This window comes from Oratosquilla oratoria, chromosome 4, assembly GCF_046742065.1.
Source record: "Oratosquilla oratoria isolate Oo_2021 chromosome 4, ASM4674206v1, whole genome shotgun sequence".
NCBI lineage: Eukaryota > Metazoa > Arthropoda > Malacostraca > Stomatopoda > Squillidae > Oratosquilla > Oratosquilla oratoria.
Window position 1 is genome coordinate 40,110,738 of NC_134780.1, and position 17,692 is coordinate 40,128,429.

The 17,692-nt window shown below is 43.0% G+C and overlaps 1 protein-coding gene across 2 annotated transcripts in view; it reads left to right on the forward strand.

The window, feature by feature from the left end:
- The window catches only part of LOC143024802 (uncharacterized), a 31,375-nt gene extending 25,352 nt beyond the window's left edge, over window positions 1-6,023 (forward strand). For both annotated transcript variants that reach the window (XM_076184020.1, XM_076184021.1), the window contains exons 7-9: window positions 3,544-3,721; window positions 4,419-4,593; window positions 4,916-6,023. In XM_076184020.1, coding sequence (XP_076040135.1) covers window positions 3,544-3,721; window positions 4,419-4,593; window positions 4,916-5,114 — 552 coding nt within the window. In that variant the 3' untranslated portion in view covers window positions 5,115-6,023. The remainder of the gene's footprint in view (window positions 1-3,543; window positions 3,722-4,418; window positions 4,594-4,915) is intronic.
- Window positions 6,024-17,692: the final 11,669 nt, after the last annotated feature.

Consider the following 17,692-nt stretch of genomic DNA (forward strand, 5'->3'; position numbering starts at 1 on the left):
TGATTTTTATTTATGTTTATGTTTATCTATTTGCTTGTTTATTTATTTCTATATATTTTTCATTTATATATTAATTTATTTACTTATTTATTTGTTTATTTAGTTGTTTATCTATTTATTTATTTACTTATCTATTTATCTATCTATTCATTTATCAGTCTATTTATCTATTTATTCATTCATCGTGATTTCGTCTCATTCATAAACTGTTCTGTACTGGTACGTCCAAGTTAATACCATTTTCTGGCAAATGGTGCAAAATACAAGCAATCTCGCCTGATAACACATATTTTTAGTACAATGGTAGAGAATGAACACTCCCACAAAAAACAAAACAATTACTGGTCTTCAAAGTCATGCGTTTTCACGACTTTAACTAAATCATCACAACTGACCCATGAAATGAATGTTATTTCGAACCCGCTTTGAAGCGCAGTAAAACAAAATTTATTCTGAGGAAATTTCATTTACAAAATTATATTTCCATTTTCGTTTACCTTGACCTTGATCCAATTACTCAAAAATTCTATTTTTACAATGATATATGGACCCAGGGGTCCTAATTTTATGGGGGGGGGTCCATTTTCAATAGTATACCTCGCATCTAATAGAGGTATTCAAGTGGGCCAACGGCTTTGACAAGGGTGATGCAGGCAAAATCATCATATCAAGATAAAAGGACAGGACTTGTAGTAGTGGAGTTGAATTAGACAATTTTAAGTTTAAGAAGGAGATAAGTAGGAACTGGTTTACCAATAGCGTGGTTAACGAATGGGATAGACTTAAGCAATCTTGTAGAGAGCTCAGAAACAAATGGTTCTTTTAAGAGAAGATTAGATAATTACAGGTGGTAAGGGACATGGAACTACCTAGTGTAGGCCCTAGGGTCTTTTGCAGTCTTCTTCATTCCAATGTTCCAGATTCACCCTTCCATATTCACTTTTCTTTCTATCTAATAATGTGTGGTGCCAGGGACTACAAACCTCGCACGGCAACACTTGTTTTCGTGCAGATTAATGCTGATTGATTCTACCGAGTGCAAATAAATTTATATTGGTTATATTTCATATACATCTATAATCGTTTTTGAGTTATAGTCCACTAAGTACTATATGTGTGATCTTGAATGAGACTTTTCAAGGTATGCGTGTGTGTGTGTGTGTGTGTGTGTGTGTGTGTGTGTGTGTGTGTGTGTGTGTGTGTGTGTGTGTGTGTGTGTGTAAATCACCATGGTAATTCACCATGGTCTTGGATCACGTGTTGGACTCGTGATCGACAAATACTTACCTCCTGGATGAGAGCTCAGAGCTCATGTATGACCTCACACACACACACACACACACACACACACACGCACGCACACACACACACACACGGTGGCGCGGTTGGTAGAGTCCTCGACTGTCACTACGGCGGTCCGGGTTCGAATCCTGCCCAGGGCTGAAATAATTTCAGTATCGCTGCGCTTCGAGTCGTTACTCCAACTCTCGTGGGCGGGGAGTTGGAGGTATGTGTGCGTGTAAGGTCACAGCATTACCCATAGATCGGTCATACGAGCTCTGAGCTCTCTTCCGGGAGGGAAATAGCTGTCGATCACAAGTCCAACCCGTGATCCAGAGACCAAGGTGAATCACACACACACACACACACACACACACACACACACACACACAAAACTCTCCGCTCGCAGCGCAGCGTTACTGAAATTATTTCAGGCCTGGGCGGGATTCGAACTTGGACCACTGAGTTAATAGTTGCGAACGCTACCACTGTGTGTGTCTATGTGTATGTGTGTGTGTGCGTGCATTTATGTGTGTTTTTTGTGTGTGCTTGAATGCGTGTGTGTGTGTGCATATGTGTGTGTGTGCGTGCATGTGTGTGTTTTTTTGTGTGCTTGAATGCGTGTGTGTGTGTGTGTGCTTATGTGTGCTTATGTGTGTGTGTGTGTGTGTGTGTGTGTGTGTGTGTGTGTGTGTGTGTGTGTGTGTGTGTGTGTGTGTGTGTGTGTGTGTGTGTGTGTGTGTGTGTGTGTGTGTGTGTGTGTGTGTGTGTGTGTGAATCACCATGGTAATTCACCATGGTCTTGGATCAGGTGTTGGACTCGTGGTCGACAAATACTACCCTCCTGGATGAGAGCTCAGATCTCATGTATGACCTGACACACACACACACACACACACACACACACACACACACACACACACACACACACACACACACAACTCTCCGCTCGCAGCGCAGCGTTACTGAAATTATTTCAGCCCTGGACTGGATTCGAACTCGGACCACTGAGTTAGTAGTTGCGAACGCTACCACTGTGTGTGTTTGCTTGTGTGTGGATGTGTGTGTGCGTGCGTGGGTGCGTGTGTGTGTGTTTGTGTGTGCTTGCGTGTGTGTGTGTGTGTGCTTGCGTGTGTGTGTGTGAGTGTGTGTGTGCTTGCGCGTGTGTGTGTGTGTGTGTGTGTGTGTGTGTGTGTGTGCGTGTGTGTGTGTTTGTACGTGTGCAATCGATACACAAAAATAATTCCATGAGACTTAAGGCTGTTTCCCAGTGGGCCGATTCTTGTAAACTGTGGCGAGTTCGTCCGGGTAGAAACGACTTCGGTTACAATCTTTTGTTTTTCAGATCTCTAAATGTCAAAATACCTAATCGTCATATACTGAGAAAGTGAATGACGAATTAAGAGTAGCTGAAACAAAACCAACATTGGACACATTATTGAAGTATTTTCAAAGAAGTTTAGAATACTCTAGGTATTCAAATCTAACGAAAATCTGTCCATTATGAAGCGAATATTTAGGTATCAGACTCACAATACCAACACACGCAGTCGTTTATCATTTTCTATAGATGAGATAATTAATTCAATTAATGTTCATCATTTTTGTAATTATTCATTTGCGTCGGGGTGCGTGATGTTGACATGGTTGTTCAATGTGTATATGAATGAATTGGTAAGAAAAATGTTTAACAGATATTTCGAATGAGTGGGTAACGCTGGAAGGATTGTTGCTATTTGGTTCGTTTTACCAGCGCTTATATCCTTATGAACAATCTCGCGCCGCTGAGATCGAAAGGAGAAGGGAAGTGATAGTTACTTTTTGTGATTGATTCTGAGGAAAAACTAAGAACATAAGAGACTATAAGAGACCATAAGGTCAACACTAGGCAGTTCCATGTCCCTTACCACCTGTCATCACTATCCATAAAGCTTTCTAGTCTTCTCAGTTGGATATTGAGTTTTTGAGTGTGTTTGAGAAAATGTTAATAAAAATTGAATTGCGAGATGTTCAAGGAATGGTGATGAAATCGTCACCAGAATAAAATGTATCAAGTGAGCATCTCAATACTGAAGGAGTCGCGGGTCCCATCCCTCTCTCTCTTTCTCTTTCTCGAATTTTTAAAACGTGTAAATGATGTTCCATTTCCTCTCTGCTTCCTGATGCAACATTCTCTCCGATACTGCCGATGTTCTTCTTCCTGACGCCGACGATGACGATCCCTTACCTGTAATCCTGATATGGGTCGATGGTCTTCCTTAGGTCCTTGAGGGTCATACCAATGGCGTCATGTGCATGGCAGTGGTCAACCGCCTCCTCTACTCCGGGAGCAGGGATGGCACGGCGCGATGCTGGGTGCGCGAAATGGGCGATAGCACGCGGACCTACAAGAGCAAGTTCAAGGAGTCCATCGTCTGCCTGAAGTTCTTCGGAGGATATCGTAAGTACACACTAATGTCGCTCTGCCCGATTTCCAAGCTCCACTTCGTCTCTTGTTTTTCTTTTCTTTTTTTGTCGTATTTCTTTTTATTATTTTTTTCCTTTTTATTTTTCTTCTTTACGCTTTTATTTTTATTTTTTCTCCTTTCCTTTTCTTTTTCCTTTTTCTTATCTCTTTTCATTTTCTTATTTCCTTTTCTTTTTCGTGTTTTTTTCTTTTCTGTTTCTTTTTAATTTTTTCTTTTTTTTTTCCTTTTTTCTTCTTTTCTCCTCCACTTCTCTCTTTTTTCGTTCATCATGAAGGACAGAAACTGGAGACAAGTTATCAATATGTTTAGGCTCAAGTATGAAGTTTCGGTCAAAAAAAAAAAAAAAAAAAAAAAAAGTCAACCCTTGCGCTTCCTTTAGAGTACTGAATACAACAAAAGGACTTCAATCCAGCAATACCTGATCCTACTTCATTATTGTTATGGATAAAGGGGTCAGATCTTATCTGTCGCACTCCATGACCTAAAAGATCGAAATACACACACACACACACACACATTGTGTATATACAGTATTATATATATATATATATTATATATATATATATAATTAGTTTTATGTCAGTTTTTTATTATTTACTATTTACTCCGCCTTATATATATACTTACGATATGTCTCATCCCCCTGCCGACGGCGATGTCGGCTTACAGTCTTCACGGGCAGCAGCGACACAACGGCCGCGGTTTACGACTCTAAGAGCGGCGCAAGGCTGAAGGTGTACGAGGGGCACACCGGGACCATCAGCTGCCTGACGGTGATCGACACGAGGCTCATCACGGGCTCCTCCGACAACACGCTCCGCGTCTGGGACGTCGACGAGTTCTTGTAAGTCCTTTCCTTCTCCTCCTTCAGGAACCCCGTAACATGTTCCTTAGCTTAAGGGTCACGACACGTTCTTTAAGCCAAACCCTAAGGCTCGAATCCTGTGGTGAGTGATTATGATTATTATGTTCTTTGAGTATAAGGTTGGCTATCTGTAGAGTATTTCTTGCAGCCTCAGATTCATCATCATCTTCATCATCATTAATAAAATCATCATCATCATCATTATTACTATTATTATCATTGTTATTATTATTTTTACTACTACTACTACTAATATTATTATCATCATTGCTATTTTCAATCCTACCTTTTCTCACTATAGCAACAAGACCGAGGGCGACGAGGACGCGGACGAGGGGGAGGAGGAGGACGAGGAGGAAGACAAACGGGAACGTAACCTGGAGGAGCTGGACAAGCGCCTCGACAGCTACATCGACGACGATCCGGACATGGCGAGTTCGCCAGCGGAAATCAGGAGAAAAGACGTCGACCTTGACAGCATCGAGGACCAGCTTGGGTGAAGAACAAGGAGGACGACCAGAGAAGGGGCAGGTCGATAACCAACACTTCTGTCCTTGGGGGGTGTGGGTGGGGGGTGGGGGAGGAGCAATGTCGCAACCACGAGGTGGTGAAGACGAGAGAAGTTAAAAGTGATCAACTGAGGGACTCTGGGCCGTAGGGGTGTCATAATCCCCCTTAAATCATTGCCAGCATGTGGGTGAGGGGGTGATAGGAGGAAAGGCGTGAGACAGGGAACATCAGAAAAAGAAAAAGAGGGATTTTTTTTCATTATAACTATTCCAGCAATTCAGAGTGCCTTAGGAACAAATATAAAAAAAATAAATAAACTCAAACTATAGTGGACAAAATATATAGGTTTCTATAATAAATGTCACAGATTCTTAATAGTGCCTGACTTCCCATAAACACGGCAAAGGAAACATGGACTGGAAGTGAAACGTTTATTCCTGACGTTTCGTCTATTGGGAGAAATTCAGTGGACGAAACGTCAGTAATAAACGCTTCACTTCCAGTCCATGTTTCCTTTGCCGTGTTTATGCAACATGTTCACATGGATTTTCAAGTGCCTGATTTCATCCACATACCTATGAAGGCGACTGTATACACATTCTTACATACGCCTGCAATTTCCGTGCTTATTTTACACATGCCAATATCTGCGTGAAAAATATCACACGCAGGTATAACATGTATGTTTATGTACACGCATTACCAACATACAATGAAACTCTCCACATAACTGTCTCACATCCATATCATTCTGTAAACTACATCACATTAAAGTAAGGGACAACTACATCACCTTAAGGTTAAAATAACTACAATATATAGTGCCTGGCACCCAGTTTTTTGTGTGATGTATTTCACACTGAACGGAGGGATGTATGAATGCAACAAATATAAAAAAATATATACAGAAATATTTTCACTTCAACCTTTAATGTCATGTATTCAAGAATGTTTGTTTTGTGTCTGGTTTCGGGTAGCGAGTTTTCATATAGACACACGAAAGTTTTAGCTTCCACAGGGAGAATGGCACTCATTTCTTGATCCCACCATCGCGCGGTGTAAATAGTTTTTCGAGTCTTGTCGCAATGTTTCCGTGGGTATTTTCCTGTGGCTTGCACGTTCCCATCGATGGTCGTATAAGCCTTGCCCATGTCAAAACTATTAAGACCACATTTATCAGAGACAGTGGAAACTTTGTTCTAAAAAATGCACCTGTGATGTCGTAAATTAGTACTTTATTTAACGTCGGGATATAATAGGATTAATACTTTCCTTTCGTTGTGTGAAATAATGACATTCTCTCAAGAAAGGGCGAGAATGCCACCTAATGGAAACAATACAAACTTTCGAAAGACTTTAATACTCGTAAATAATTGGTACAATGTCGCCTCCACCAACGACGTGACAGCTCGCGTCACTGACATAACCTTCGTCTTCATCGCTGTCGACGTTATTGTTTTCTTCCTCGGTAAAAGTGCTCGAACTCGTCGTCTTCGTCTGCATAGTGACGAGGTTCACCTGGAGCCTCGGCGAGGACGGAGTATTGAGGGAGAGGGACCTCGAAATGTTGCAGGAGTCGCCACAGTCGGTCGTGCTCGGCGGCCGACACGTTGAAGGTCTGTTGGTAGATGACGGCCAGGACCTTCTCCATGTCGCCCTGGGACACGTGGCCGACGTTGACCACGGAGAAGATCTCGAGGAAACTCTGGCGCAGGACAGGGGTGGCGCCCAGAAAGGGGTCGCGGTGAGCCAGGAGGCTGCTGTCGGAGCACAGGAGCGACACGTCGACGTGGTGCCCCTCCTGACATTGGCTCCACAGACGCCAAAGGTCGCGGGCATAAGTTCCTTGGACTTGTACGAAAGACATTCCGAAGGTAATAATCACGGTATCAATTTCGAAGAATCGTAATCAGATAGATGCAGAGAAGTAATGATTCTTTGGGCTCCCTGCTGGACCTTTTATGGCTTGAGGCGACCTCGCTTATGCTTGGGAGAGGTCACGTCACATGAGGTCGCTTAACAACAAGATACTGGGTATGGGGGTGTATCTTGGCGCCTTTACATACTCTTCATTCTTATATAAATCTTTGTCACCAACATTACATTTGTTATACAATTAAACCTCTTCAAATATATCAACACAGTTAGAGGCCACATATGATATGATGGAAAGTAAGAGGCGGTACATCACGAGCCTTGCTCCTTTTCTGTACACTACAGCTAGACAGATTAGATAAATACACATATCTGAAACTTTCAGTTGTAACAAAATCTTTGTTGCCTAGTGTTATCAGACGCCAGCTGTTGCAATTAGGCGGATATTGAAAGGTTCAGGTGGGTGTTCCTGTGTTGGTAAGAAAAACATAGAAAGGGCGCCAAGATTGGGACCCCCCCCCCTCCTTACCCCAGCAGCTCGAGTGACCTCTCCCAAAAGCGCGTGAGGTCGCTTCAAGCCATAAAAGGCCCCGCACGCGGTCATCGTCATCATACGCCTTCTGCATCTTCCTGGATCTTTGACGTTGCAACGCTATCATTCATCTGTCCGAAATGTCTTTTGTGCAAGTCATCGGTTCCTACGACGGCGACCTTTGGCGTCTGTGGAGCCAACGTCAGGAGGGGCACCACGTCGACGTGTCGCTCCTGTGCTCCGACGGCAGCCTTTTGGCTCACCGCGACCCCGTCCTGCAGGCCTCCCCTGTCCTGCGCCGGAGTTTCCTCGAGATCCTCTCCGTCGTCAACGTCGGCCACGTGTCCCAGGGCGACATTGAGAAGGTCCTGGCCGTCATATACCAACAGACATTCAACGTGTCGGCCGCCGAGCACGACCGCCTGTGTCAACACTTGCGCCAATTCGAGATCCCTCTCCCTCGATTCTCCGTCCTCGACGAGGCTCCAGGTGACCCTCATCTCTATGCAGACGAAGACGACGAGTACTTTCCCGAGGAAGAGGACAACAACATCGACAGCGATGAAGACGAAGGTTATGTCAGTGACTCGAGCTGTCACGTCGTTGGTAGAGGCGCCATTGTACCAATTTTTTACGACTATTAAAGTCTTTCGAAAGATTGCATTGTTTCCATAATGTGGCATTCTCTCCCGTTTTAGTAACCTGTTTTTTCTGAGGCAAATATCTGAAATCCACCATATAACACGATGAAATGAGCATGTAAATCCTTAAGTGTCATCACTTGTGGGCTGCAATATATTGCTGATGAACAGAATAAGCAGTCTTTTAGGGCCATACATACACGTACCCACACATGACTAAACAATCAAATAGTGGTAAGGCAGCTCAATCAAATGATAGCCTTTTCCGACATAAGCCACTTTTGATCACAACAATGACTGGGCTAGAGCCAGACAAAAGATCACATTGCAATATCGTATCTAATTTCGGGCATCTGTCAGAATGTGACAAACGAATAACTTGGGAGACATGGGGGTTATTATGGTCTGACCTGAGTCACGGTCGTTCCCAGAAACGCTAATTGTTGTGGAACGTACATAAAACTTGTTCCCATTTCTACTTTGGATGTATTTTGTCTGAAGATGGAATATGCAAAAGATCCTAATGTCATTTCGTTACAATTTCTCTCGCGCTTTTGCCACTTTTCAAACCACTGTTGTAATTTATCTAAATCTTCTTGAATATCTAATTTAAGTGATTATTTGCCATCCCGCACAGTTCTGCATCATCAGCAAATTTGGTGACAATAGATTTTCGTCCGTGGTCTATATTATTTATATATACTATGAATGGAAGTGGGCCAAGAACGGAACCCTGAGGAACTCCACTCGTAACATTTTTCCATCTAAAAGTTTTGCCATTTAAAACAACTCTGTTTTCAATCATTCAACAAATTACGAGTACTAGTCCAACTTAATAGGCTACCACTTACTCCGAGTGAAGCTAATTTAGTAAGTAGTCTTTCGTGTGGGACGGTATCAAAAGCTTTTGCATAGCCTAAGTACATTAAATCTATGTTTCTTTTGCCAGCAATATTCATTTCGCATTGTCGTTTTCGTTTTTTATGATCTTTTGTAAATTTCTTTGTATTATCACATAATTCTGATAGTCATTAGGTGCCCCTGAGCACTTGTATTTTGTTATATGCCTGTCTGTTTTTAGTAATACTTTTCTGTTTCTTTTGGATGAGCCTGATTTGGGGGTCGTCTGTCCTTAAACGGGATGTAAGTATGAATCATCTTAGTAAGCATATATTGAAACATTTCCCACAACTGATGTAAAGGTCTTTCGCTTGATTTTGCCTCACAATCTGTAAGCTGAAGATCCTGACGTAGTCCTATGAACTGAGCTTTACTGAAATCGGATATTTTAGAAACACAAGTATCTATTCTACTTGTTTTGTTAGCAGTTTGAGTCTAAGTTTTAATCGCTACTTGCTATAGTTCCACCAACTTCTACATCAGTTATCATACTTTCGCTGCTAGTGATCAATAGATCCAGCAAGTTTCTATGTATTGTGGATTCTTTTACAAGTTGAACTAAGTAACTGTCGCCAAGAAAATCTATCAAGCGACTACTTATATGGACATGTTCAAGGGTCATCCAATCATGCCAGAAAAATTAAAGTCACCCAATATCAATAGGTCTCTGTTGTAGAAACTAGATAGTGACTTGCATGTTCCCATCGATGGTTGTCTACGCCTTGCCCATGTTTTTTATCATGTTTTGTTTCCAAAATGGTCAAAACGACCACATTTACCAGAAATAATGGGAACTTTGTGCTCACCTATGATACTTAAAAACTAAGATATGCACCTGTGATATCGTAAATTAGTACTTTATTTAATGTCGGGTCGGGACATAAGTGTTAAATTTTTCCTTTCGTTGTGTGAAATACATACATGCAAGAAAGGGGAGAATACCACGTAATGGAAAAAATACGAGCTTTCGTAAGGCTTTAATAGTCGTAAATAATCGGTACAATGTTGCCTCCACCGACGCCGTGACAGTTTGCGTCACTGACATAACCTTCGTCTTTATCGCTGTCGATGTTGTTGTGTTCTTCCACGGGAAAGTACTCAAACTCGTCGACTTCGTCTGCATAGTGACGAGGTTTCTGTGGAGCCTCGGCGAGGACGGAGAATCGAGGGAGAGGGACCTCAAGTGTTGCAGGAGTCGCCACGGGCGGTCGTGCTCGGCGGTCGACTCTTTGAAAGTCTGTTGGTAGATGACGGCCAGGACCTTCTCCATGTCGCCCTGGGACACGTGGCCGACGTTGACGACGGAGAGGATCTCGAGGAAACTCCGGCGCAGGCCCTCAGGACGGGTGCACGGTGCGCCAGGAGACTACTTTTGAGCACAGGAGCGATACGTCGACGTGGTGCCCCTCCTGACGTTGGCTCCACAGACGCCGAAGGTCGCGTTCATAAGTTCCTTAGACTTGTGCGAAAGACATTCCGAAGGTAACAATCACGGGGTAGCAATTTCGAAGAATTGTAATCGGCTAGATGCAGAGAACTAATGATTCTGTGCACTGTGCGGGACATTTTAAGGTTGAGTCGACCTCGCCTACGCTTGGGAGAGGTCACCTCACATGAGGTAGCTTAAAAACAATATACTGTGTGTGTATCTTGGCGCCCGTACATACTCATCATTCTTATCTTTGTGACCAACATTACATTTGAGTAAAAGCAGCAACGACTGCAACAGCACTGTAGGAAAGAAGCCCTGCTGGGCGAAACATTAAATACATTGGATCCCATACTCTGCGTTTGGCTTGTCTCCTACAACATTACAATTGTTGGACACAAACAAACATTGGAACAGTGTCTGGCAATTTCTAACAAAGTACTTGTACTTTGTGGGGACCTTCTTCGGGGACTTTTATGGCTCGAGGCGACCTCGAGCGATTACCTCGGGTCACACAAGCGTCGCCATGAGGTCGCTTGACAAAAAAACACTGTGGAGGGGGGGTTGATCTTGGCGCCCGTACACATTTTTTCTTTCTAATATCAAATTTTGTGACGTACCATTACATTTGAGATATACAATTAAACCTCTTTAAATGTACTAAGACCATTTCAATTTATATAAAAAAACATGCAAGGACGGAGTCCTTATTGCTCGTAGTATGTTCAACACTTCACTTGACCTGATTCCTTTGCTCTCTATTATAAGCCAAATCTTTGGAAACTATCACTAGTTGGCCTCCTTCTCATTTTATTTTCTCACTCATGACTCTGTCCATCAACAGTGGACAAATGCCCTCTCACCTTCTACTTAGGCATTTTTCAATTGGAGGTGAACAAATGTCCTCCTGCACGCGGACAATCGCTCCCCATCCGCCTTGAATGTCCCTAGGCTCCAGTACCCGTCCTCTTTTCACCGCGGGTCATCCGATTGATTCTGAGAGATTTGTGTGCCACGGACATTTACTTGACAAAGCTCTAATATACGAAAAGTCGTACTCTATCCTCACATGTTTCTTTTGATCGAATCCTCAGCAACTACCGATTGCATGCAGTCACATTTATTTAATAGAGGGATTCAAGGGAGGTAGCAGAAGTAGCCTGGCTCGGACATCCAAAAGAGGAGGAAAAACTCCCGCTCAATATACGGAAAAGGATGAATTGAGATGAGCTAAAACGCCCGAGTCCCATGGAAATGTATGAGACAGAAGCCTGGAGGTAGCAAGATGGCACGGAAGAAGTTGGCACCTGTTCCTGGGAGGACAATTGAAGCCAAATCTGTCCCGTGTTCCTGGAGCTCATCAGAGATGAGGACGTGTCCTGCATCGCCGGAGCAAGGTAGAGGCAACTTGTCCATTCTGTAGTTGTGAATTAAGGATTTTCTGCCAATAACAAATAAGATATCTTCTGTTTCCTTGTTCATTACTTTTTAATTGGGTTTCAGTTAGTATTTCGTCGGCAAGCTTTTCTACCCTTGGGGACAATATCGCACCGAAGTAGAGTCGAAGAGACCAGAGGAGGGTGGCAGAACAAAAGTATGTGGAACAGCGTAAGGGAGATTACTTCCCTTGAGGAGTAGGTCCAGATTTCGAGTTAATGCAGTTGAAACAATGAATAAGTGTCACTCACCCATGTTATACAGCTACGAAGGAGCTATGTACGTACGAATAGATGAAACGAAGTTACATTCGGAGTAAAAATGCCTCAACCGTCAAGGCTTATTCCCCTCGTGGAATGAATCCTGTTTTATGATTTCGATGTGCTAGTGTGTGTGTGTGTGTGTGCCATGCTGCCTTTATGCTGGAGTACAAACAACATAATATGCATGTAATATGCGAAGTAGATAGAAGAACACTTCTGGGACAGACAACTAGATTTTTTATTCTTGTATTTCTTCTGAAAAGGCCAGCGATTCCCTTCTTGTGGACAATATCCCACCAATTGGGTTAATCATGGAGTTTATCAAAAGAAACTCCAATGCGAGGACTGAATCTTCATCAGCACATTCAACATATCACTCTACCTGATTCCATTACTTTTATTTGTAAACGGAATCTTGGAAGGCTTACCTTAATTTTCGCCTCCTCACATTATTTCCTCATTCATGATTCTGTCCATCAACAGTGGACAAATGTCCCCTCACCTTATTTCTTCCACTTACACATTTGTCCATCGGCGGTGAACAAATGTCCTCCTACACGCGAACAGTTGCTCCTCATTCCCCTTAAACGTCCCTAGGTTCCGGTGACTTTTCCTTATTCCCCCGAGCCCCCGTTTTTCCTCCGGTTAATTCTCAGAGGTTTGTATGCCACGACTATGTACTTGATAAAGCTCTAACAAGCGAAAGGTCGTAATTTTCAAGACTTCGTCCTCACGTTCCTTTTGACACATACGTCAGCAGCAGCCAGTTGCATGCAACCACGGTTGTTAAAAACAATTGGAGTGAAATAGATGAATTGGTCTACACCAGACATCCAGAGGGGAGGAGGAGTAAGTCGAGATATGCTGAAACTCCTTTCCTTTCATCGGAGTGCCACGGGGATGAACGGGACAGAAGCCTGGATGTAGAAAGAAGGTACGGAAAGAGTGCCTCCTGGTACGGAAGTAGTTGGCACCGGTTCCTGGGAGGGCAGTTGAAGCCAACTCTGCCTCGTGTTCCTGGAGCTCACCAGGGACCTGAGGAGGGTAGCAGAACAAAATTATTTCAGAAGTTACAAGCGAGCACCATACTCTTTTTGACTGGAGAGTAGTTTCCAGTCATAAAAGGTTGCTGCGATATATTACTAAAATACCTTGACTAGTAACACCATTATGCTAATCCAGTCAGTATCCCATGCAGGTCTTATTTGACACGCGAAAACACAGAAAGAACAGGACTCTCGACACCTTTCATTTTTGGGAGCCGTCTACGTCACGACTAGACAACGTACGAACGGAAGATTTCCACACACTCCCTTTATTTTGGAAATGGATAGTGTTCCCAGTGGCTGCCGAATATAAGAGCATCGCATTCCATGTAGCAGCAACAGCAGGTCGGTGGCTGAATTCGATAACTTGATGGCCGAACTTAGCACGTGACACGGGGAGGATCTTATAATATATTTCCCCCCTGGAGTCAAGGATCTTGGGACCGGGAGATTCTTTGTTAGTTTTGTAACTAAGTCGCATTCCAAGCAATGGTGCCACAACCTTAAGGTCACCACAGATATTCTCCTTATACTTTAGTTTTCCAAAAAGAAGCATTGTCATTATATGATTTTTCTGTGTAAGGAATGGGGCCGGAACAAAGGAATGGAGAATATTTCCTTTGTGGAAGATATCCTGATTCAAACATAATGAAGATAAATCAATAAAGAGGAACTACCCAATTAGTGTTATATTCGTAGTCAAGTCGAAAAAACGGAGAGGAGATTATTTCCCTTGTGGAATAGATCCTGATTCAAAATAATGCAGATAAATCAATAAACAAGTTCAGCCCATCTGCGTTAGATTCGTGGCCAAGTGCCGCACAACTACGTAGGAGCCATGTATATGCGAATTAATGTAACAAAATTACATCCGGAGTAAAAAAAAAAAAAAAAAAAAGGTCTCAACCGTCATTGAACCACCTGAACTACCCATACTTCTTCTAGTTGCATTTCAAAAGAAACTCAATGACAGCTCAGATGAGTGGAGAGAAGCCTATCTCCCTCGTGGAATGAATCCTGTCTCAGACTCACACTTTATGAGTCAGGAGACAATGCGCGTGGCCAAGTGTGATAGACATAATTATGTAAATGAAAATTGCATATTTTTGTATAAAACTTTAATGACAACCTTAGACATTTGGTGCAACATCGCCTCTCCCAAACCCGAGGTAGTTCGGGTCACTGACGTATCCTTCGTCTTCACCGCTGGCGACGTCGTCCTCGGAGTCCTCGTCGTCTTCCTCCGAGAACTCGTCATTGTGGTCAGGGTTGTCACGAGGTTCCTCGGGAGCCTCGGCGAGGACGGAGTATGGAGGGAGAGGGATGTGGAAGTATCGCAGGAGTCGCCACATTGAAGGTTTGGTGGTAGATGACGGCCAGGACGTTATCCATGTCCTTGACGGACGCGTGACTGACATCGATGGCAGAGAGGATCTCCAGGAAGCGCCGGCGCAGCTCCGCGGAAGCCGCCAGGACCGGGGTGCGGTGGGCCAGGTTGGTGCCGTCGGAGCACAGGAGCGTGACGTCGAGTAGGATCCCCTCCCGACGGAGGTTCCATAGACGCCAAAGGACAGGGTCGAAGGAACCTCGGACTTGTACGAAGGACATCACGAACGGGATAGTCACAGATAGAAAGCAGGCGAAAACGCGTAAGCAAGGAGATGCAGAGAGCTAATGAATATGGTGACCACCTGCGGTGCCTTTTATGGCTCCAGGCGACTTTGCGCACGCTTGGGAGAGGTCAATTCAGGTCGCCTGAGTGACGTCATCATGAGGTCTCTTGACAACAATGTACTGGGGCTAACTTGGCGCCCTTACTTCTACATGTACTCGTGTTACACAAAATATTGTGACTACTCTTCCATTATACCATGTCCCACACCCAAGACACACATGTATACACACGTGGAACCGTCCATTATAACAGGTCCTCTGTCACGTTTGTGTAATACTATTCAACTAATGAAAACATGTCAAAACACACACGTACACACTGAATTTGGCAATAAAAGTGGTGAATTTCGTAAAGAATAGCTCTTTGAATTTTAGGCTTTTCGCAGCTCTTTGCTCAGATCTAGGCACTGATTACAAGACTCTCCCGTTTCACACGGAATTCTACTGGCTTTCCAAGTGGCTGCAACATTATCAATGAAGCACGGGATGGAGGTAGCTCACAAGCCTGCCAATACGCTACATGGGGCATTGAATAAGGTGAAAGACACGAAGGAGGAAGAGAACAAGACGGGGTTGTCTATGAAGTTGGTTGCAGCAATTGTGGTACTCGCTACATAGAACATAAGAACATAAGAAATAAAGGAGACTGCAAAAGACCATAAGGCCTACACTAGGCAGCTCCGTATCCATCACCACCTGTCATCCCCATCCATAAAGTTGTCTAATCGTTTTTTAAAACAACTGATAGTTTCAGCGCTTACTACATGGTTACTAAGTTTATTCCATTCATCGACCACCCTATTAGTAAACCAATTCTTGCCTATTTCCTTCTTAAATCTAAATTTGTCCAGTTTGTACCCATTACTGCGAGTCCTGCCCTGTTGTTTTATTATGATGACCTTGTTTGCATCACCCTTGTTATAGCCTTTGATCCACTTGAACACTTCTATTAGATCACCCCGCACTCTGCGTCTTTCCAGAGAGTGTAAGTTTAGGTGCCTAAGCCTCTCTTCGTAAGGCAAATTTCCGAGTCCTTGTATCATTTTGGTCATTCTTCTCTGTACTGATTCTAATGAATTTACGTCCATTCTGTAGGACGGAGACCAAAACTGTACCGCATAGTCAAGGATGGGTCTAACTATCGCTAGGTAGAGTTTAATAATTACCTCTGCACTTCTATTCGTTACCGTCCTAGCAATGAAACCTAATGCTCTGTTAGCTTTATTTCTGGCGCTAATACACTGCTTCCTGGTTTTAAGGTCCGGACTCACCAGAACTCCCAAGTCCCTCTCGCACTCAGATTTTTCTAAAAACGTGTTATCTAAGTTGTATCTATTTTCGGGGTTGTGTAGCCCTACGTTTAACACGCTACACTTAGAGATATTGAAGTTCATTTGCCACTTCACCGACCATGTTAACAGCTTATTAAGGTCATCCTGCAGAATCTGGGCGTCGTCTCCTGACCTAATTAGGCGTCCTATTTTAGTGTCGTCCGCAAACTTACTAACATCACTATTTAACCCTTCGTCCAAGTCGTTTATATACATAATGAACAACAAGGGACCCAAAACCGAGCCCTGGGGAACCCCGCTAGTAACATTGCCCCACCTAGATTTTATTCCATTTATGGTGACCCGTTGCTTTCTGTTACTAATCCAAGCTCTAATCCATTCTAACACTTTTCCTCCTATGCCATGGGCTTTGATTTTATTTAGTAGTCTCTGGTGTGGCACTTTGTCGAACGCTTTGCTAAAGTCAAGGTAAATAACATCGTAATTTTCATTGTTGTCTGCCGCCTTATATACCTTAGTGTAAAAGGATAGAAGATTAGTCACACATGACTTACCCTTGGAGAAACCATGCTGTGAAACACGAATTAAATTATGCCCTTCAATGTGTTCTCTGAGTCTATTTACTATTATTGATTCAAGCATTTTTCCTATAACCGATGTCAAACTAATTGGCCTGTAGTTGCATATAGACGATCTATCTCCCTTCTTAAAAACAGGAACAACGTTTGCCTGCCTCCAAGCAGTTGGAACAGAACCAGTATCTACCGATTTATTGAATATTTCAGTTAACTGGTCGCAGATTTCAAATTTACACTCTTTAAGCATTCTTGGAAAAATTTCGTCTGGACCCGGAGATTTTGTAGCTTTAAGTCTGTCAATCTGCTTGACTACTTCCTCTTTACTAATGCTGATATTAGTTAGACTACTTTTTTCATCCCCTCTGAAAATCGGATCGCAGTCAGGTACTTTATCTAACCTCTCATCAGTAAATACCGATAGAAAATAATTGTTAAACTCCTCACTCATTTTTTCTTCCGATTCAATCATGACATTTTCATTGTTTTTAATTGGTCCTATTCTTTCTTTATTTTTTGTTCTATAGAGGTGAAAGAAACCCTTTGGGTTGGATTTTGCTTGACTGGCAACCTTGATTTCATAATTACGTTTCGCTGAACGTGTATTCCTTTTAACCAGCTTTGCCATTTCGTTATAACTTGATCTAAGGTGTGATTCCCCGTTTTTCATTTTTACGTAAAGTCCTCTTTTCATTCCGATCTCATGTTTCAATCTGTCCGTCATCCATTTGGGAGTATTACTATTTTTCCGTATTGACTTTAGGGGGATAAATGTATTTTGTGCATTAATAATTAGATCAGTTAGATTGTTATACATGTCATTTAAATTACTGACCTGACTGCTGGGCCCTCGCCCCCAATTGACGGGTAGGAAATTATCGACGTGAATCAAGAAGCAACAGCG